Consider the following 22,123-nt stretch of genomic DNA (forward strand, 5'->3'; position numbering starts at 1 on the left):
CTCTGCTGCTAGAGATCTAAGTCCTGGAAAATAATGACTTCCTAAGGCCTTAGAATGAGTTTCCTAAGCTATTTAAACCCCAGCCAAGGCTTGCCACACTCATAGCAGCTGGTTCTGAAAGCCATGCTTTACCAATTTCCATAGATCCTAGAACTACGTACCGTCTTTCCTTTCTCCCCCATGTCCTCTCCTAACCTAAAAGTTCCATAGTCAATCACTAGGCATCTTCTAGAGCAAAAAAGCTACGGGGTCCTTTGAGGTTCAGGTGCAAAGCTGTAGGCTTCCTTGGCTGGGGACACTAGCTGCATGCAGGATTTAGGCCAGATGAGAGTCAGATTCCTTGGTGGAAACTTCTAATCCCATAAGGATATTTTCAGAGTGTGTCCAGCGAGTTCTGTCAGCTGTAAAAAAGCAGGCTCTTGTACAACGAACGGCCGTTTCTAAGGCTGGGCCCTCATGAGAGTTGACAGAGACCATGGGATGGAAAGGAGAAAGCGGAGGTACAAGGCATTCATCCTCCATCTACCAGCAGAGACTGCTCCAAATGAGCCTCGCCATCCCGGAAAATGTGAAAGGGAAAGGAATGCAAAGGCTGAGGCGGAGAGACCAGAGCTAGACTTCTGTGGAAAGGGACTTCCCTCTAGGCCTGGCACCAAGAGAGACAGAGAGGGGGAGAGGGAATAATTGAAAACATAGCATGGCAGTCATGTGGCTCAGCTTAGCTTTGGTAATTGTGCTCAGTACATTGGAACCAGCTCTTGCTTTCTCATGGAACCAAATGTCAGTGGTGCCAGGGGCCCGCTGTGCCATCCTCCTCCTCAGCCCTCTCTGAAAGTTCAAACCAATACTCTTTCTCTTATGTGGTGCCCAGTCCCAGGATTTCTTGCCAGTGTCTTGCCAGGTTTCTTCTGCCCCTGGTGGGTTCTGCACAAGACAACCCTGGAGTTCCCTACACACAGAAAGGCTGCAGTACGGAACTCCTCAGGGGGCCTCCTGCCCTTCCAGCCCAGCGAAGGTCAAAGGGCTAGAGAAGCGCTCTCCTGAGTCCTGCCCAGTGTCCTGAATAAGACTGGTTGTTTACGCCAGGCCCCTCAGAGTGTGAAGATGCTACAGGGAGTCACCTCATCCAGTCATGCAGGAGCTTAGATGGGAAAGAGGAATGAGGATCAGTGTCTTCACTGTTGGTCAGGACACCTGAGCACAGCTGAGCAATGCCAAGGGACGAGGGTTGGCCTTGAAGAAAATTCTAGACTGCATGCAAGGGAGCAAGGTCTGTATGTCTTCCTTCCCTCTATGCTACATTCCCTCTCCTCCTTCCTCCCTTTCTTCCCCATTTTTCACTTCCTGCTCCCTGCTTTCTTCCTTCCTCTGTTCCTTGCATCTTTCCTGTCCCCTCCTTCCTTCCCTTGTTTGCATGCAGCCAGTGTGTTGGGAAAACAAAACAAAACAAAACAAAACAAAACAAAACAACCATCACTAGAGCTGCAGCCTCACATTTCTAGCTGGATGAAACATCACTCGCTGCCTGAGAACTGGAGAGGATTTTAAATCACCACGGGACAAAAGGGAACCCTTTGATAAATGTGTTCGGAGTTTCTGCATTCTCCCACAGTGTCCTATTTCAAAGGCAGTTTTGAAGTCTGGCCATTCCAGCCCAGGGGGTATATTTTTTGGTCTTGAACTGAAAAGTGATTCAGAGATAAGAAATGAAAGGAAGAGGTGAATGAATGTCCCTTCTCCTACCCAAAGAAGATCTTTAATAGAATTCATGGGACCCATAGCTGAGTCTGACCCTCTGTGTGTGTGTGTGTGTATGTATGTATGTATGTATGTATGTATGTATGTATACACACATATACATATATATGGAGAGAGAGAGAGAGAGAGAGAGAGAGAGAGAGAGAGAGAGAGAGAGAGAGAGGATTAGAAAGACATACAGCCTCTCTGGGCCTTAGCATCCCACCAGTCAAGCAGACTGTGTTGGAGTATATTTGTCTTTTTTTTTTTTTTCCTCTACCCTACTACATCCCTGAGGAGATCAACTGTACTCTCTGGGGCTTGGCACAATGCAGGACCATTGTATATGATGGACCAATAGCTGAAGAGAATCTCAGAGGCTCTTCCCACTGACCTCTGCACCAACACAGGAAAACCATGCCACTTGGGACCACAGACTGAAGGATTCCAATGATAAGACAGCAGAGTGACAAGAACCCACATGAGCTGGTCTCTGAGGGAAATCATTCAGACAAGGACTTTAAACTTGTTTATTCAGTAAATTTTATGGGGACACACTCATTCAAAAATAGGATAAATGAAAGCCTGGCTAGGGAAGGCCCACCTTGCTTGGCTCTCTGAATTAATAAGAAAGAGAGGGCTGGGCATGGTGGCACACACTTTTAATAAGAGCATTCAGGAGGCAGAGGCGAGCTTATCTCTGTGAGTTTGAGGCCAGCCTGCTCTATGTAGCATGTTCCAGGCCATTCAGAGCTATACTGGGAGGCCTCATCTCAAACAAAAACAACAAACAAGGAAATGATGAAAGAAACTAAGGAAGAAACAAAGGTAAAAGAGAGACAGAAAAGGCTCTAGGTGCTGCTTCTTGCAGCTGCCTCTCGTCTTTGATGATGCTGCTTCTCTCCCTTGGGAGAGTGAGAGGGAGGGAGCACAGTCTGAGTGGACTTAGTTCATTGACTGCAGCATCTAAAGTTAGAAAATTAAATCTGGGGCAATGGGGGAAGATGGTGGTGGCTGCTGCGTGGCGTGCATGGACGTTGGAGCAGTTGTGCACGGAGCAGCTGCCCAAGAAGGGCATTATCGAGTTTCTGCAGGATCACGGTTCAGATTCATTCCTTGCAGAGCATAAATTATTAGGAAACATAAAAAAATGTAGCTAAGACTGATCATAAGGACCATTTGGTTACTGCCTATAACCATCTTTTTGAAAGTAAACTTTTCCAAGGGTACTGAAACTGTACATAAAGTGTCCGAGCAAGTGGAAAAACATGAAGCTTAACGATGATAAACCCAGAGAAACCAAATCTGAGGAGACTCTTGAGGGTCCAGCGAAATACACAAAATCTCTTCTAAAGACGGGAGATAAAACCAACTTTCCTAAAAAGGGAGATAAGTGTTCACTGTTGGTATACAGGGACACTCCTGGATAGAACTGTTTCTGATACTAATATTCAAACAAGTGCAAAGAAGAAGAAAAATGCCAAGCCTTTAAGTTTTAAGGTTGGAGTAGGCAAGGTTATCAGAGGATGGGATGAGGCGCTCCTGACTATGAATAAAGGAGAAAAGGCTCGACTGGAGATTGAGCCAGAATGGGCCCATGGCAAGAAAGGACAGCCTGATGCCAAAATTCCACCAAATACCAAGCTTATTTTTGAAGTGGAGTTGGTAAATATTGACTGAAACCGGTGCTTCAGATCAGCAATAATAAAAACTTGATATGACTAACTAGTGCTTGTTGCTTTGTCAGGGAAGAGTCAACCAGAAAAAACTTCAATGCTTTAAAGCTTGTTTAACTTGATCTCAGTTTTTGTGGAATGTAATCCCCTTTAAATCTCAGATATTTTACTATAGCTATGTAAAGTATTAAGAACCTCTTTTCCTTTTACTTCATAAACTAAAAAGCTCAATAAAGATGTCATGGATGATCTTGATTAAAAAAAAAAAAAAGAAAATTAAATCTGCTCCTTAATTTTTTTCTCCTGACCTACGATGTGCTTTCTACCTCTTTTTCTCTTGGGCTTGCTTTGTAGAAATAAAAGTATAATAATAATAATAATAATAATAATAATAATAATAATAATAATAATAATAACAACAACAACAACAACAACAACAATAACAACTACTACTAAAAGAAAGAAAGAAAAAAGGAATAAATAAGAAAAATGTAAATAACTGCAAACAACCTAAGGGTGCGCCAGTAGAGCCAACACTAAATAGGTAATGGTACATTCTGTAGGACACTACACAGCAAGAGTAGGAATGAAATCGATCTACGTGTATCAACATGATGGGATGTTGGGATGTCCTAAAAAGCTAAGAAACATCATAAAATGCATTTTATAAACTTAGTCTTCATTTACAAAAAGTACCCTTATGGATAAACAGAAAATTACTAATCACTTTTGGGAGGTGATTAATTTGAAGGTGACTAACTGGAAGGTGACTAATATGGGAGATGTATTTAAAAGAAGCCTTTTCTTTCTAGATAATTGTTTTCTTTGATTCCTTTTTATATCAGTCAAACCTCATGAATATGGTCAGAAAAATCAAAGTTCTGTTTTAGGAGACAAAATATAATGCCATGTCTAATTTTTAATCATCTGATACTGTCCTTGTGGTTTAATCCCCATTGGCTAGTTTTCACCATGCAAAAAGCTGCTATGTAGTCTAGGAGAGGAAAGAGATAATCAATATAGCCCTTCTGTACCCATCTGGGGCACAATAATACCAAGGAAGACACCCCTACTGACACAGTAGTGGTTATTTGAGTAAGCAAACATTTTCTCATTGGATCTAAGTCCCACTCCAAAAGATGGAACACAAACCTGGCACTGCAATTGGGGTCAGGAACCTGTGTCTAGACAGGGCACAGGCCGGATGGGAGAACCTACATTATTATTCTGCTAAATGGTCATAGTGTTAAACCAACCCCCAAATGACCTACATTAAACCCATAGATCAGTGGATCTGTCAATCCGCATTAGAGAAGCTTCTTCCTGCAGTAGATGGTGATTCCTACAGAGACCCACAACTGATCAGTGTGTGGAGAATAAAAGACTGTGGAGCACTCGGGCCTCCCTTACACCTGTGTCACTCCCTCCCCGCAGAGCTCAGACATCTCTGTGGAAAGTGGATAGAAAGATTGTAAAGGCCAGAGCAGTGGATGTTGACAACATATAGTGATTTCCAGAAACAGTATGGCAGTTGTACATATGAACTCACAGTGGTTGTGGCAGCACTACAGGGCTTGTACAGGTTCAAACCATACAAAATCCCACCATGGATGGGAGGATGCAGGCAGGAAGTCCTACTCCTAACCAAGAAACTGTTGGCAACTGATAGCTTCTAGGGGAGGGAAGTCAGTTTACTTTAAGAATATGACCCATTTACTCCAGCTAAAACTTCTAGCTACAGTGGACACGGAGACTGAAAGGCCACCTCCTAGGACTTGCAGTAGAGGTAAGGGGACACTAACCCTCCCACAAAGCCTTAGACCCAAAATTTACCCTGCGTATAAGATGTACAGGGATAAAGATGGAGCAGAGATTGAGAGAATGGCCAACCAATGACCCATCCCATCAAGAGAGCCAACTCCTGACACTATTCATGATACTCTTGTATGCTTGCAGATAGAAGCCTAATATAGCTGTCCTCTGAGAAACTCCACCCAGCAGCATATTGAAACAGATGCTGAGTCCCACAGCCAAAAATTAAGTGGAGCTTGGGAAGTCTTGTGGAAGAGTGAGGGAAAGGAAAGACGGTCCTGGAGGAGACAAGAACTCCTCAAGAAGACCAATGGAGACAACAAACCTAGGCCCATAAGGGCTTACAGAGATGGAAGCACCAACCAAAGAGCATGTATGGGTTGGACTTAGGCCCCAACACACATGTAACTGATGGGCATCTTGGTCTTCATGTGGGTCCCCTAGCAAGTGGAGTGGGCATTGTTTCTGACATGGACTCTGTTGCTTGCTTTTGGATCACTTTCCCCTAGCTGGGCTGCCTTGTCTGGCATAAGCAATTTGATATGCCAGGGTGGGTTTGTATGGGGGTGGAGGTAGGGGGGGTCCCCTTTTCTGAGAAGGGGGAGGGGAAAGGGAGAAGAGGGTGGGACTTGGTAGAGAGGAGAGAGGGGGCTGCAGTCAGGATGTAAAATAAATAAGTAAATAAATATATTTAATAAAAAATAAAATCAAAAGTATATGACCCCTATAGATCAACCACACTCCAGGTGATGGTCTCATACTCAAGACTATTTGGGGAGGGTTGGAGAGATAGCTTAGAGGCTAAGAGCACTGGCTCCTCTTCCAAAAGTCTTGAGTTCAATTCCCAGCAACCACATGGTGGCTCACAACCATCTATAATGAGATCTGGTGCCCTCTTCTTGTGTGCAGGTATACATACACTATATACATAATAAATAAATACATCTTTTTAAAAAAAGAGCATTTGGGGAACACAAATTGGACTGAATAAGCTGTTAAAAAGAACTCAGAGTAAGTGGGTAGGAAGGTAGGGATGGCTCTGGGAAGAATTTGGAGATGGGGAGTAAATGTGAACAAAATATGTTACATATGAAAGTCCAAAGAATTGAAAAATATTATTTAAAGCATTTTGCAATGTTAAGGACATATATTAAAGTAAAAAAAAATTGTAATCCAGCTGAATAGGAATACATACTAAATATTCCAGTTTCTGAAATATAGTGACATCATGGTGACATGCTTTGCTATAGAGCCCAAGAACCCCAACTCTGACCATCAGAATCTACTGAAGCCTTCAGGGACTCAGTCTTGTGACCTGTCAAATGGACATGATAACTGTGGCTGCTTCTCATAAGATTTATGATAACAAGCGGAAATATAGAAATTTGGTCTCCGCAGTGTGTTAGTTGATTATTGTCACTGTGTTGGCCATCTTTGTCACTATTACTTAAAACTAAGTCTCTTCTGAATCCTCCTTTGTTCACACAATCTAGGAATCTTGAAAGTTGAGTGTCTTGTTGTTCTTACCATTGTTATTTAACTAGTTAGTTAATTTATTTGTTTTTCCTTCTGTAGAGAGACTTGTAGGACCCAGACAGGTGCTGAGTCATTGTCCCAACCCTTATTGACTTATGTCTGTAATTGAAGCTTTTACCTTCAGTTTAAACTCTGTTCTTTACAAGAATGTCATGGTTGTTGTCAACTAATTTTCAATTTTCCATCTCTGAGTTTCTTGGTTTGTTTTCTTTTTTTTTAATTAGAAAAGTCCAGCTTAATTGTTTTGTAACCATGGGGATGTGTCTTGGACATCTGCTTTTCTGGCATGTGTTAAGGTTGACTTTGTAAGATAGCATATGAGTAAGTGTTCTAAGTATTCTTTGAACTATCATATGTGCAGAGAGAGGTTGACAGCTCATATGGTCTCTCCCTCTCCCCCCTCTCCCTCTCCCCGCCCCCAGCCTCTCGTGTGCACACACACTTCATTATCTTCTTTTAACAATTATTTCAGCGCTGGGGAAGCATGTTGCCCAGATACCACCTCTGCAGTCAATATGGCAGTCCCCTGTCTCCTTCAGCAACTTCTGTGACCATTGCTGGGCTTATGTGGTTTGGCTGGAAGTAGCAACATCCACCCTTGGGGGATGAGGAGAAAAGAGGGAGGACAGACAAGTGAGACTGGACTAGGCACCTACTTCTCGCCCTTGCTATGGCTCAAGGAGCTACACAGCCTGTTAAGAGAGCATAATGTCAGAAGAAGAGAGGAGAGCTCATGGCTAACTGGACCAGAAGTCCTTGCCTTGGTCAGCAAGGAGATGGCCACTGTGTCCAAAGAGAAGTCAGGCATGCTTCAATTTATAAGGCCACACCCCTAAACTTCTACGTCCCACTGAGGCCCTAGAATATTGCTTTTTGAGATCTTATGATCTAATTCCAAGTTTAAGTTTACATGTTATATCACGGTATATACCATTAGCCACACACAATATACACGAGTAAATAAATGTTCATGTTTCAAAACTAAGCATATTTAACTAAAGCAAAATATCATCACATAATAACCTTATTATGCTATAAATAAAAACACCAGGGAGTTCATGAAATATATGACTGTGGGGGCTGTAAATCACTTTCCTTACAGGATAAGGGCCAGAGAGTGTTTTTGAGCCTTAGTACCCTTAGATGTGGTAGCCTGCCTATTAATGTCAGTACTTGGGGAGTTGAACCAAGGGATTCCCCAGAGCAAGACAGCTAACTACACTAATCAAATGGGTGGTCAGTGGCAGAACCTGCCTCAGTGAGCAATTGAGGAAGAACCCCCACACCAACTTCTGAGCCTCACACATGCACAAGCACACACATGCACAGACATCACCTCATACACAGGAACACAGACATATACACAAGTACTATGCACATACACAAGCAAAAAGATTGATTTTATGAAGGGTCTTATACACTTGTTTGCCCTTATTCAGTTTATATGTAAAAGGGAATCTCTCATTAACTGTATCGATTCCTAACCTGCTTGAGAGTTGTGTTGAAAACCACGAGCCTGAAGCTTGCTTTAATGCTTCCAGCCGGTTCCTATGGGATATGTGCTTGGAGTCCTCATTTCCCTGAATTCCCTGAGTCTCTCCGTGTGCCCTTGGGGCTCAGAGCACTGGCTGACCTTTTCCTGTCACCTTTTGGGGGCTAAATTCCCCGTTCGACATTTTCCTATGAGGTAGCAAGATTGAGGAGAGGGCTCAGAGTTACTCACGGTTAGCCTGGCCAGGTAAGAGATGCCATGAGCAGTAGAGAGGGAGTGCCGATCCCAGGCACCCCAGCGGCAGGGAGCGCCTGTGGATATACCAAAGTGCATATTGGTGGTGACCACCTCCAGTTGGCAGAGCTGGGCAGCCACACCCTAGCTGCTGTACCTTCCCACTATAGATGCACTTCTGGCCCCACGGTGCAAGACCCATGAAGACCTATTCTGCATGGACCCTGACATCTGGGCCACGGTGCAGGGAGCTAGCAGTCTAGGAGCTGTTTCTGTGGTATCTAATTCTCTGCTCCGGGGATGCTTGTAGCAGGCACTGCAGCCCCTGATTCTCTGCCTTCCTCTCCCCAGGCAGCGTGCTCACGCACAAGCTGCGCTCAGCAACCCCATCTGCTCCGTGCTCTTTTCGGGCAGGGACTTCTTCATGTTTCTGGCAGACACCCGGCAACCTTGTCTAATTACAAGACTGACAACGATGGGTCCCAATTTCAACAGAGATACGAAAGGAGAACTTGGAGTTCATCGCTGATTGGAAGCTGCCTCCCAAACAGAAACCTAGGACTCTTAGAAAGCCATTTGTTTATTTTCCCGGTCTTGGATTTTTGTTCCCCACATATGGGAGTGTGTGACTGTGGACAGTGAGCTATGTTTTAACATGGAAACCATCTCACACACGGAAATGTATTACCAATCTCAATAGGCAGTGCAGACACAAAGAATTCCCTCTTCTGATAAAGTGTGTGTGTGTGTGTGTGTGTGTGTGTGTGTGTGTGTTGCAATATGCACATGTTCTAGATGAGTGCATGGATGTACTCACCTGTGTGTGCACTCATGGAGGCAAGAGGTCAACACTGGGAGTTTTTCTTCTATTGGTAGCCACCTATTTTTTGAGGTAGGGTCTTTCACTGAACACGAAGCTTGCTGTTTTGCATAGATTGGCTAGCCAGCAAGCCCAAAGATCTGTCTCTTGTCTGCCCAGTGCTAAGCTTAGAGACCCAAGATGTGGAAGCCATTTCTATGCAAATACTGGAGATCTGAACTCAGGTCCCTGTGCCTTGGTAGCAAACACTTTGTCCACTGACTAGGCATCTTTCCAATCCCTAAAATTACTGTTGGTGTTCACCAGTCCACACAATAATCAGTTTCTATGGTTCACTGTGATTCAGGCACTTGGGCCACACAGGATAAAGACACAGTCCTTTATAGCCTACTGGAGACCACACAGACAAATGGAGTCTATTCCTCCTGGAAGAACTTTTCCAGCAGAGGCTTGACTTAAATGCCTTCACTGAGGCAACTCTTTGAAGTGTGTCACCAAGGACCTACCCCTGAGCAGAGACTTGGAAGCTGGGTGAGGAGGGGTCACAAGGAGCATTACCCATCCTCATTTAGGTCAAATAAATCTCTTGGTGGTGCTAGAGCCTGGGGGTGTGGAAGACAGGACAGTGAAGCCATAGCCCATTAAAATTTAAGCTGCCCCTCAGGAATATGACCGCTCTGTGTTGTGACCAGATTCAATTCAAAGTGCTCCCCCACATCCCCAAGTTCTTGGGTCTCTCATGATGGGATCCAGAAGACAGGGGTGGAAAGAGTTGACAAGAGGGCAGGCCCTCCCTTGGCTTTTCTGCCAAAACTCTTTGTCTATGAGTATTCAGAAACTAATTCTAAAATGGTTTCTGGGTATAATTAAGCATTTCCAAGGAATTGTGATCTGATAATGTTTTTTCAAAGATGTGTGTGTGTGTGTGTGTGTGTGTGTGTGTGTAAGCATGCACATGGGGAGGCTAGAAAATTTAGGTCTTTCCTTCCACCTTTACACGGGTTCCAGGTAGTGAATTCAGATCACAGTTTGTGTGTGACATCTCTTTACAGCCAGCCATCTTGCCAACCTCAGTGTTGCCTCTGTTATGTTTTTACTCTGTGGATATATGACCAGTTTGTGTTTGTTGGGGTGTGCCTTGGGGCATTGATGAGCATAAGCTAGGGTCAGAGGTTATGGTAAAGTCCCAAGATGTACCCCATTTTAGCCAAATGAACCCCACCATTCAGGTAGAGCCACACTATGTGACCTCATAGTGTGTGGGAAGATGTCAGCACAGTGCCCGGGGTTGGAAGAATGGCTGAGAAGTGGTAAGGCAGTAAGTACCATTAAGGAACAAATCATTAGCTGGGGCTTTCAGCAAGGTACAGGCCACTCTCGCAGCTGCTGGGCACTGGAAGGGCCTCTGCTGGGCTCAGACAAGTTGGCCACCATGTAACTGCAGGTCAGAGAAGAGGACAGAGAAAGCAGAGGTCTGATGACCTTCCTCCAGGGAGCTGAAAAGAGGAGGGAAACTATAGTGTAGCGACCCCAGGCTCCTTCAGGAAGCCCCAACATATCTTCAACTGGCTCCTGGGACACAGCTGTCATCTTTGGGTAGCTCAGTGGGAAAGGGACAATTTTCCCAAATAAGAGCAAAAGGAGAGATGCTGTCCTGTGAGTTCAGGGCATCTGTTTCTCTTCACTGTCATGTCTGTCACCTGAATCCCCAACAGGAAGTAATCACAGTATGAGCCAGAGGATGGGATTAGCACCTCTGGGAAGGAACCAGGGCAGGAATTGGTCAAAAGCAGAGTGGAGGAGCCAAATGTACTGTGAATTTTCCTCTCACCATCAAAACCCCGCTCCCAGTGCCCACCTGGCCAGGTCAACAGGAAAGCATCCTTCCTGTTGAAAGTTCATGGAGAACTTTTAGCCTCCCTTCCTCTTCCCAACTGCTTCCACACTGTCACCAGTGAGGACAAGACCAAGTTCTGACTCAGAAACACCAGACTCACAGCCAGGGCATCCACCCATGTCTAGAAAAGCCACATCATGCAACACGGTGACACAGGGACTCCTGCACGAATAACTCTCTCCAATGAGCCTCCCCTGACCACCTCCAAACAGAACATCACATCTCAGTGGCCAAATCCCACCCCATTCAGGCCAGATGAGTTAGCCATCTATAGGAAATGGTCAATGGCTCCACATCCTGATTGAGGGGCCATTCACTCACCTGGCCGTCCTGGTCCAGTTCCTTCAGGATGTCACCACCTTTGTTTCTCTCTCCACTTGCAGGGACCAGAGCACAGTGTAATCTGCATTGCCAGGGGCCTGGGATTGGAATGAGTGGGGACTGGTCCACTCTCACACTGAGGCCAGCCCCAAGCCACATCCCAGTTCAGAGGGATGGCACACCCTGTCACATGCTGCCTTCACCACCTGCTCTGGACAGGTGACTCTGGGTAAGTGAATCCAACCTGGCACAGATTTGTGCACACTCCCAGTCAGAGCCATCTGACTTCTCCACATGAAAGGCTTGGTCCAAACAGGGGGAAGAAAGGACTGAGAGCTGAGTAAAGTCCACCATCTGGGCTGGCGGTGGCAGCACCCAGGAGGCAGGCCCTTTCCAGAGCACAATGACACTCCCGCTCTGGCCCTGAGTGCCCGTGACATCCACAGGCAGCTGAGGTAGAGGGTTGTACACAAGGGCTTGGCACCTGCCACAAGTTTCCCATAAATGTTGTTGCACAGCAGTCCTGATGGCCATGCACTTGAGACCCCAACTACTCAGGAGGCTGAGGCAGGAGGTTCACAAGTTCAAGGCCAGCCTAGGCAGCGAGGTAAGGCCTTGTCTCAACACAGAGTTTAAAAAAGGAATGGTAGAGCCAGGGCCATGCTCATGCCTAGCAAGTGCAATCCTTTGAGTTAGATTCCCTAGCACTAAAACAAACCTATTAAAAAAAAAAAAAAAAATACCACTACACGATCCTGCCGGCAACTGTTATAACCATGTCACAGAATCACCACTCAAAAATTCAGTGCACATCTACTCACTTTGTGCTATGCTTGGTGACCTGGAGTCATACATAGCTAAGCACTGAATCGGCAAGGTCGAGAAACTTTCTCCAAGGTCATGAAACAAGGTGTTCCTGACTCCAGAACCCTGCCCCATGTTCCACAGGACACTGGCATAATCCATTGATGATTAATTGTTTAGCTTCCATGAAGCATATAGAAAATCAGTCTTGAGGGACATGGCCCTCCTGGGTGCTTACTATCATGTGACTAGCATGCCTTTCTCCTTCTGACTCTTCAGAGAGCCTGATCTCAGGTGACATCTAATCCATCTGCCTCGAGAGAACTTTCTACACACCTCTACTAAGCACAGCCTGTGAGGGGAACAGGCTGACCTTGATGTGGCCTCTCTGGCATGTTTTCTGACACCCTATCAAATGTTCCAGACCCCTATACATTAACGAGGGCGTGGGGGCAAACTGTAGGATGCCCTTGACATTCCATGCAAGACTGTGGAGGTCCATCTACTGTTAGGCTACCAGGGTGGTCACAAGAGGCATCTTGGGAGGGCATTTTGAACATAAAGTTGCCTTTGTCAGCAGGCAAGGGGACAGTCTCCTATTGTGGGACTATGTCTGGAGGAAGGTTCAGGAATTTCTCAAGTGTTGGGGATGGGCGCGTTGGTCAGCACTGCCCGCTCTGTGTGCCCATAGACTCTCTTGAAGTTATCGACACAGTGTGACTGGAGCACCAATGGGCATTGCTCGCTCTGGCTACTTCCCTTGGTGGACAGGTTGAGAAATATGCACCCAGACCCGAGGACGATCCTGGGAGCCGTTTTTGTCAGAGCCAAATCCTCCCCATCATCTGGCCTGAGTCCAGCTTTCCCTTCTCCCTCTATTTTCAGATAACCCCCCCCCCGCCGCCCGCTCTGGTTTTGTTTTTCTCTTTTCAAGACAGGGTCTCTCTCAGCTGTCCTGGAACTCACTTTGTAGACCAGGCTGGCCTTAAACTCAGAGATTTCACCTGCTTTTGCCTCCCAAGTGCTGGGATTAAAGGTGTGCACCACCACCACCCGGGCCTCTCTTCTTCTCTTAAGATAAACTTATTACCAAGTATAGTCAGAACCCTGACTGACCCTGACTCATATGCAATGATCTGCACTCCAAACCGGAAACTCCATCACACCTAGTACGTCAGGCCTTCTGAAGAAGAGGACTCTCCCTCTCTGCCCAGCAGTCCCTGGCCTCATGGCTACCCAAAGAAAGCAGAGAAGAGGTATCCAGACATCTCTGCCTCGGTTAGAACTCAGGAAGTGAGTTCTATGAATGCAGCCTCCCATACTGGGTCTAAGGAGTGAAATCAGAAACTCTAAGGTACAAGGTGTTACTGAGCTCCTGCGAAGTGGGCCAAGTGCTCACAGCCCCAGGAATGTACAAGGTAGAGGAGGCCTGTCTTCCCTGTGCTTTTTGCCATTATTCCTCACCCTGGGAACCTCCTGCTCACTGAATTCTCAGCCACCTTGGCCTTTGGATTGGTTCTCTAACAAGCCAAACTCACATTACTACAGATGCTCCCTCTTTCAAGAAAGTTCCCCTTCCAACTCTTTCAGAAGCTAGCCTCATCCTAAATACAGCCTGTCCTGTCTGCTCTATCTCAATTACAACACACACACACACACACACACACACACACACACACACACACACACACACACCCTCTACTACGTCACTCTTCCTTATTTCCTTTGGGGGAATCTTCCACCATTGGAGGGTGACCTATTAGCCTATTTGCCTCGCTGTGATCCATCAATCTGTCTGATCTAGAATACAATCCCCCAGACAGGGACCTCATCTGCTTTGTTCACCACAGGGTCCCCCAAACAAGCCAGGCCCACATAAGGGCTCCATAAACATTTACAGAGTGAGTCAACACATAACTGAGTGAATAAATAAACGACCGAGGCCTCATAATGGCTTTCTACATTTGTTTGTGCTTTACGATTTACAAAGAGACCTTACATCTAACTCATGTGATTAGACTCAGGTTAAATAGCACTTTAAAACATACACTTCACTCTCACCCCACTTAAGACCTCAGAATGAGGGAAAGAGGGGGGAAGTATATCCCCCCAAGAGAACAGAGTTTAGTTATGAGACTATTAGTTTTGGGCTTGTTTCAGAGATACAGGACAAAGGAAATCACCTGAAGGGGAAGAACCTATGTGATGGTGACAGTTTCCACTGCACAGAACTAACTGAGGCTCAGTTGTAATGCTGAGAACAGCCAACCTAGTGTCTGCAGCTCAGTTGGCCTTTGGAAGGTGCCATATTTCCCACTCTTGTCCTTAGGGGGGAGGGGCCGGCAAGACCCAGAGGCCAGATGTAAACCTGGCATCATCTGGATGGCCCCACCCTTTTAATGTGAGTTGAAGAAATGCACTTTGCCAAGCTGAGCCGCTGGAGATCTCTGTCTGTCCCACCATCAGCATCTGTTGGATAGGCTTGGAAAGGGTTAACACAAAGCTGGAGGGAGTGGTCCCATCCTGGGTGCTGCTAGTTTAAGGAGAAGACTCGGGTGGTTTCCTAAACACCAGCACACTGCCAGCCTCTCCACCTGGACAAAATGGAAGGCCGGTTTTTATTGCCTGGCAAACAGGGTGAGAAGGCAGGTAGCCCCACCAGCATAGCCCTGGCAGGAACTAGGATGCTCCTGGGTCCTGCTGGCTCCAAAGTAGCTGAACCCTTTATCTTTTCTGGCTTTTTAAGAGTGTCAGAGGTGTTCCGAGGAGGATTGTGTCTAGTATTGCCAGGCAGTAACTAGCCCCACTCTCTCTGCCCACACAACTATCTGAAGAACGCTGCCTCCTGCCTCGTATCAGAAAGCAACATTTAAAAGATGAAGAAATCCTTTCTTTTCCTCATCTGTTATTGTCCTGGTACGACTGACTCGGTATGTAAAAATGTTAAATCTCTGCCAAGGTCATAGGCTTGTCTCCTACAGATATGCCTTACTTCCTCCACTTCCCAGGGCCAGCACACCCCCAGTCCCCAGCCACACACCCCCCCTCTTGACAGAAAGAGTTGCCAGCTACTGTTTCCCAGAAAACTTGTAGGCTTTTCAAGTTGTGCCCCAGTCACCTCCTCTGGGAAGCCCTCCCAGACATGGTCTGCCAATTACATCACTGAATTTAAGACCGCCTCCCATCAGAGCGCCCCATGCCTGTTTTTCCTCATCTGTGCATCTGCTTTAAGCAATAACTGTGGCTTCCCCATGCCTGGCACTGTGGCTCACATCTCCCTCTGTAGCCTGGAAACCCAGCAAAGGCCTTAGCACAAGAAGCATGCTAAGTAGTCGTTAGATGAAAGAACCAGAGGAGGAAGAAAAAAGAGGAGAAAGGTCAGGGTGGAAGGACAAGAAGGGAAAGCAAGGGATGCTGAGGTCAGACATGAACACAAGTTGGACGAGCAGGAGGCAAAACATGCATGAGGCTGGATTCATGTGCTTGCACCCTGGCAGCAGAAGCCAGAGTGGCAGAGAACACAGTACTGGCCTTGCAGCCCTGCAGCCCTGCAGCCCTGCAGCCCTGCAGCCCTGCAGCCTGTGTCCTCAGTTCTGCCATTCACTGCCCACACGACCTACTACAAGCCATTCTCCCTTCTGAATGCCAGATTCTCCTTTGCAAATTGGTTCTTATCAGGCCTCAAGAACGTCGGCCTGGCATGCTGGCCGCTCAAATAGCAACTTTGCCTCTAGACCCACGCTACTACAGTGTGCCATTCGTTCTCCAAAGGGGGAAGGAGGGGATAGCAGGGCACAGCAGCCCCAGTGTCTCGTAACTGGACCCCCCCCCCCCCGTTACAACATCACAGTTGAAAGCTTGTCCGACAACACTGCCCTTGGCCGCTCTGAGTATACTTTCCACTAAAGCAGCTCTTTGCCTCCGGGGTTGGGGGCCAGAGCCAGGCTGGCCTGCATAAAGAAGCAGAGGGCACCCTCAGGGAAGCAGATCAACACCCACTCCCTGCCCAGGATCCACTGGGACTCCCAGGAGGCCCGGGGGGGTGGGTAATATGGATATACACAGAGACTCTGTGTAGTTCTTTCATCATCCCTGATCTGCTCCCATGATGTGCCTGCTCCATCTTCCCTGGTCTGCTCCTCTCATTCAACTATCCAGCCTTCACCTGCTCCCAGTGACTACCTGGGTCAGCCTCTCTAACTTCCCCTTTAGCCCCTGTAGTTGAACGTGACTTGACTCATGCTGCAGAATCTGAATTCCACTGGTACGCACCAGGAGGCTTGCCTATCAATTACAGGCAAGGATTCTGTCTCTGGAGCTAAGAGAGTTTGAAGCTGACACTATATTCTATGCAGATAAGCCTTCAGATTTGGTGCTGTGCTATATGACCACCAAGCAATTTGTAAGTTCATACAAAAGCTTCCTGATGCGATGGCATTTGGGGTGGGAGACAGCACAGGGTCTCGTGGGGCTCAAGCTAGCTTCACATTCACAACGAGGACAAGGATGACAGTGGACTTACCTTCCTGCATCTGCCTCCCACATGCTAGGTGTACAGGACCTCACCACTATGCCTGCTTTAAGGAGTGCTGGGGACCAAACCTTGAGCCTTGTGCCTGCTGGAGAGGCACTCTATCAACTGAGGCGCATCTCCAGTCCAGCATTCCCCATCAGTGCGCGGCACACCAGTACATGCGTTTCTCAAAAGATCCTAAGCATCGGTTTAAGATGTGTTGTGTGTTTCACTATCTGTAAATTGGCAGATGTTGGGGGTAGTTCTAGACCTTCCGGGGTTTAGTGACACCTGAAACATATAGAAGTACATAAAAAAAAATGGAGCATGGAAGGAAAGCAGGCCTAAGAGAATAGTAGATACAATGAGGAAAATAGGATAAAAATCGAATGCAACTAATGAGTGCAGGCATGGTTAGTGTGACGGTTTCGACGAGAATGGCCACATAGGCTCCTTGATTTGGTCACCAGGGAGTGTTCCTATTTGAATAGATTAGGAGATGTGGACTTGTTGAAGGAAATGAGTCTCTTGTGGTGGGCTTTGCTGTGATTCTCAGCCACTGCTCCAGCTGCTGCCTTGATGATGACAATGGAGTAAACCTCTGCAGCGGTAAGGCGGCCCCCATCAAATGCTTTCTGTTATACGAGTTGCTGTGGTTGTGGTCATAGTGGCTCTTTAGAGCAATAAAATACTGACTAGACTGTACGTACAGTGGTTTCTGCCTCTGTATGCTTGAAACCCTTCGTGGTGCTGTTTTGGAAAACACAAAATTGAAGGCAAACTGAAGAATCAATATAGGAAATTGTAAAATAGCCTCTGGCATGGGCTGGTTTGAAGGTTCTAGTGTCTTTATAGGAACTAAGAACTTATCCAGACCCAATGAGCCTGGGTGCAACTCTCTCTCTCTCTCTGTCTCTCTCTGTCTCTGTCTCTCTCTGTCTCTGTCTCTGTCTGTCTGTCTGTCTGTCTCTCTCTGTGTGTGTGTGTGTGTGTGTGTGTGTGTGTGTGTGTGTGTGTGTGTGTGTGTGTTTATATTAACACATGATTTTCAATACATGGACCACACTGAGAAGAATTCAAATCTTAGTCCTGCTCCCCATGGCCACCTGCTGAAACTCCCAGTGCCTGCATTTAGCTCGCTTGTCAAACAGAAACAAGAACATTGCCCTGGCATGATGGAGAAGGTAAGGGACTCTCTGCCTGGGGAAGCCATGACTGCTTGTTTCTGCTGAACACATTCAGCAGGAGGAGGAACAGAAAGAGGAGGAAGTGGGGGAGAACTGACCTTAAAAGGGGGTGTTCCAGAAGGCACAGGGAGGCTTCATAACAATATCCACACTTGGGACCAGGGACAAAGACAGGGGGCTGATGGCCAGATAAACCTTGCCCCACTAGCGCAAACATCCCCTGTATGGTGTCTAGGTTCATTTGGGAGTTCTGGGGCCACTTTCTTCCATTGGACTGACACCATCCAGTACCCTTTGCTCAGAACCTGCATTTTTATTCCTATCCCTGACCTGTGTAGTGATGGTGATACTGTTTGTTCAGACAGGATGTCCCTGTGTAGACTAAGCTCAAAGTGAGCTTGAACTCACTTTGTAACCCAGTGTATTCTCAAACTCACAGTAATCCTCCTGCCTCAGTCTCCTAAGTACTAAGATTACAGGTGTACACCACTACACCCATCTAGAAAAATATAGCACAATCTGGTCCCAAACTCTTGACCCCACCCCCGCCCCATCGTCTTAAGCAAATTGCCTACTGACAATGCACCACCATAAACCTACCCTAACTTAATACACACATGCCCTGAACAAGAAAAAGAGGTAGAAGAGGAGGTAGAAGAAGAAGAGGAGGAGGAGGAGGAAGAGGAGGAGGAGGAGGAGGAGGAGGAGGAGGAGGAGAAAAACATAGCAAACAAGACTTTCTCCCAGAAGTCAATTCTGGCTCACAGAAGATTAGGTTGGTTTCCCCAACGAGTGCCTCTTGAAGGCTTTCAGCGTCATGTTTTTGAGTCTGCTGTTTATTTAATGTGTACCATTAGATCCTGAGCACCCAGCACAGGGCCTGGAGCACAGAGTGATCTAGACAAGCAATGTGCTGTAAATGAATCCCAAGTGTTTTAAGAAAGTGATTTCACTCTTTGTGTATTGAAAAGTAAATTTAAAAGGGGGCATAAATTAGAACAAAGTATAACAGCACACATATGAAAATGCATAATAAATCCCATTGCACTTTATACTAACTTTAAAAGCCAAAAAAATTAAAATTTGCATCTATAAAAAAAACCCTACAGTCCAATGCACTTCTCTCATGAAAACTGCAATGGAAACTTTTTCCTGATAATTTATGTTCAACTTGCTCCTGCTATTTTTCAATAGTGTTATTCTCAATTTATACTTTATTATTTAATGCACTAATTAATTCAACATACCTACTACCTTATGGTTTTGCAAATACGTCTTTCCAATGAATAACTGTTTTTTGAATAATGTAAGCTAAAAATGCAATGAAATGAACATTACAAGCTATGTCCACAAAAAAGAAAAAAAATAAACAGAAAATAAAGAGGTTGGGGAAGGAGAAATAAAACCAACACTGCTATCCCCATACTTGTCTCAAAAAACACTATAAAGCTCTGTACTATTAAAGACGTATGTAGTGTCTCATACAGGTGGAGTGCTTCCCTGGGGCAGAGAAAGTGAAGAGCAGAGGTCTCCAGTGCAGCCCCTCCTGCCTCCAGCCTTATGCAGAGCTGGTGTTTGCCTTGCAGGCGAACCCTCTGCTGACAACTGCTCCATTCACAGAGATTCCCCAAGGTCCTGGGTTTCATTTTTCTAGCAGGAGAAATTAAGACACCTGCAGTCATGTGACCTGGACAGATAAGAGCAACCAGCATGATCACATTAGCAGTAATTTACATTTGGAAAATGGTGCTGATGGAACGGGGTCATCTCTAGCCCATCCCCTAGCTAACCATTGTGTTGTCAGGGACCCTGAGTTCTATTATGGACCAGGGCTTATCCAAGATCACACTGCTTTCTAAGAATTCAACTGGGCAGGTGGCCATACTGCTAAAGCCCAATATTCCTGACATGTAAGCTTGAAAAAAGTAGGCACTCAGTCAGGTTTACTGTGTGGCTGTCACCTGCAGAAGCTCCTTAGCCATGACTAAGACATCCAGTTCCACAGCCAACACAAAGGTTGCTCTGGACAGACCACGGACAAACTCTTCTGGCACTTCCCAGAGTCCCAAAGCTGCCTTGCCCATGGTGATGGTCCAGCCTCAGAGGCACCCCACATGCAAGGGATGAGAGAGACCAGCCAGAGCCAATGCTGAAACTCCATCGCTGCCCTTCTGTGTCCTTTCCCCTCATGGGTGCTGTACCCACAGCACTCTGCAGGGAACTTCCCACTCTCACAGCTCTGCCTCAGTGTCTGTTGCCAAGGGAACCCCACTGGAGGAGACACAGGCAGAGACAGAAAGTAAGAGCTGAAGTGTTTCTACCCAGCCCTGAGTACTAAGTACCATGTCAGTGCTCGCTGGGGCTGATTCCCCAGAGGAAAAACACGCACCTTCGTGGTCTTTTTCCAAAAGGAGGCATTTGAATCAAAGCCTGCTCCCTGAGATAGAGGAAAATGCTACTGATTTCACCTAAGAGCCCAGGTATCTGTTATCATGGCTGGGCTACCTAGGAGACTTGACATGGTCACCGTGTCATTGTGGCTATGCTGTGCTATGCGGGACATTCACTGACTTGAGCTCCAGTGCTGTTTCTCTCACCCTGTGAGGCAGGAATGGATTATCCCTCAGCTGAAAGGGAGGAAACTGAGCCATAACAATGCTGAACACCTTTTCTTGAGGTTAGAAAGGCAGTGCCTCTTGGAGCCACAGATACCACGCCCCTGGTTGGGTGGTGGCCCACACTCCTGCCTTCTTTCTGAATTCAGAGGTTCTGCTGAGTTAGTCAGAGGAACTCAAAGAGTTTTACCCGAATCTTCTTGGAGCTGGAAAAGTCAGGCTGTGCTTTTGAATTGCCTCACCCTCCTTTTTTTAAAAGGAGACCATGCGCACATTCCCTTTGCCAAAGTTAAAGCAGAACCTAAGTTTCGCCTGCACCGACATTCACAGTTGGGCAGATGGATTAACCTCCTCATCTGCCCAGTGCCTGTTTGTGTCTGTTTCCGGAGCACACGCGGGGGGGGGGGGGGGGGGCCTGTCATAAGAAATGACATCATCTCATGGGCTGTACCTGCAAGGAAGGCAAAGCCTCCTCCAGTCAGGGCGGCTAAGACCCTCAGAGACCAGACTTGGGAGGTCCCATCTGATCCCCTATCCTACCCCACTGTCCAGTTCTCTCTTGTTCTGACTCTGCTGCTGAGCTGACAGCTCCAGCACTGAACATGAACGGCCCTGCTCCGTCTTGCTATCAATGGCCACAGAAGAAGCCAGGTGTGCTCACCCCCTTGGTGAGGCAAGTGCACGGAGAGAACGCGAGCCCAGTCAGCCACTGACTACGACAAACAGACTCACAGCACACGTGTGCACACAGTTACACACAGGCTGCACCAAGTAAGAAAAACTGCTCTCCCACCCCTCTGGGAAGATGTCCAAAACTATCAGGCCCCTTCAAGTCCCCAGAGATAGACACTGAAGAGGCTGCACTTACCGGCCTCCCTTCTTGGGAAGATGGTCCTGGGCAAACTCATGAGCAGGGGCCAGTGACAGTCTCTGACAGACCACGCGCAAGAGGCACCGGAATCCTGAAGCTTCTCCGGCAGAGAGTCTTTGAATGGGAGTTACAACTACAAAGTGACTCTCTCCTTAGAACTGTTTTTCCTCTGCAGGGAGGGAGGAAGGGGAAAAAAAAAAAATCCCTTTCCCACTGCCAGAAAAACTTTAATGTTTCACAACGGCCGTTTCCAACTCCAGCCTCCTTGCGAAGCGAGTGAGTATTTCACTGGACTGGAGGGAACCCTCAGATCCTATGCCTCTTCCCGGACCACAGGCAGAAATGAAAAAAAAAAAAAAACCTCAGCTTTTCCCGTGGACTCTGAGAACACTGTGAGAGGGCAGAACCCAGAGAGGTCCGACATATGAAAAATGTGCCCCCCAGTTGGGGCCACCAAATCACTCCTGTCTTTGTGCCCACCCTTAGTGTTTCCAGAGAGTTCTGCTGTGTTTATGTACTCGCATGGGACAAACACAACACCCCAAATCCTAGCCCCACGGTACAGTGATTCATTCTCTCCCTCACACACAAACACAGTGCCTGTTCAA

At 46.7% G+C, this 22,123-nt stretch overlaps 1 protein-coding gene and 1 pseudogene across 1 annotated transcript in view; one reads left to right on the forward strand and one right to left on the reverse strand.

The window, feature by feature from the left end:
* Il16 (interleukin 16) overlaps positions 1-8,895 on the reverse strand; it is an 89,930-nt gene extending 81,035 nt beyond the window's left edge. The window contains exon 1 of the mRNA XM_051148853.1: positions 8,485-8,895. Coding sequence (XP_051004810.1) covers positions 8,485-8,689 — 205 coding nt within the window. The 5' untranslated portion in view covers positions 8,690-8,895. The remainder of the gene's footprint in view (positions 1-8,484) is intronic.
* LOC127192342 (peptidyl-prolyl cis-trans isomerase FKBP3-like) lies at positions 2,742-3,455 on the forward strand (annotated as a pseudogene).
* Positions 8,896-22,123: the final 13,228 nt, after the last annotated feature.

This window comes from Acomys russatus, chromosome 7, assembly GCF_903995435.1.
Source record: "Acomys russatus chromosome 7, mAcoRus1.1, whole genome shotgun sequence".
In the NCBI taxonomy this organism is placed as follows: domain Eukaryota; kingdom Metazoa; phylum Chordata; class Mammalia; order Rodentia; family Muridae; genus Acomys; species Acomys russatus.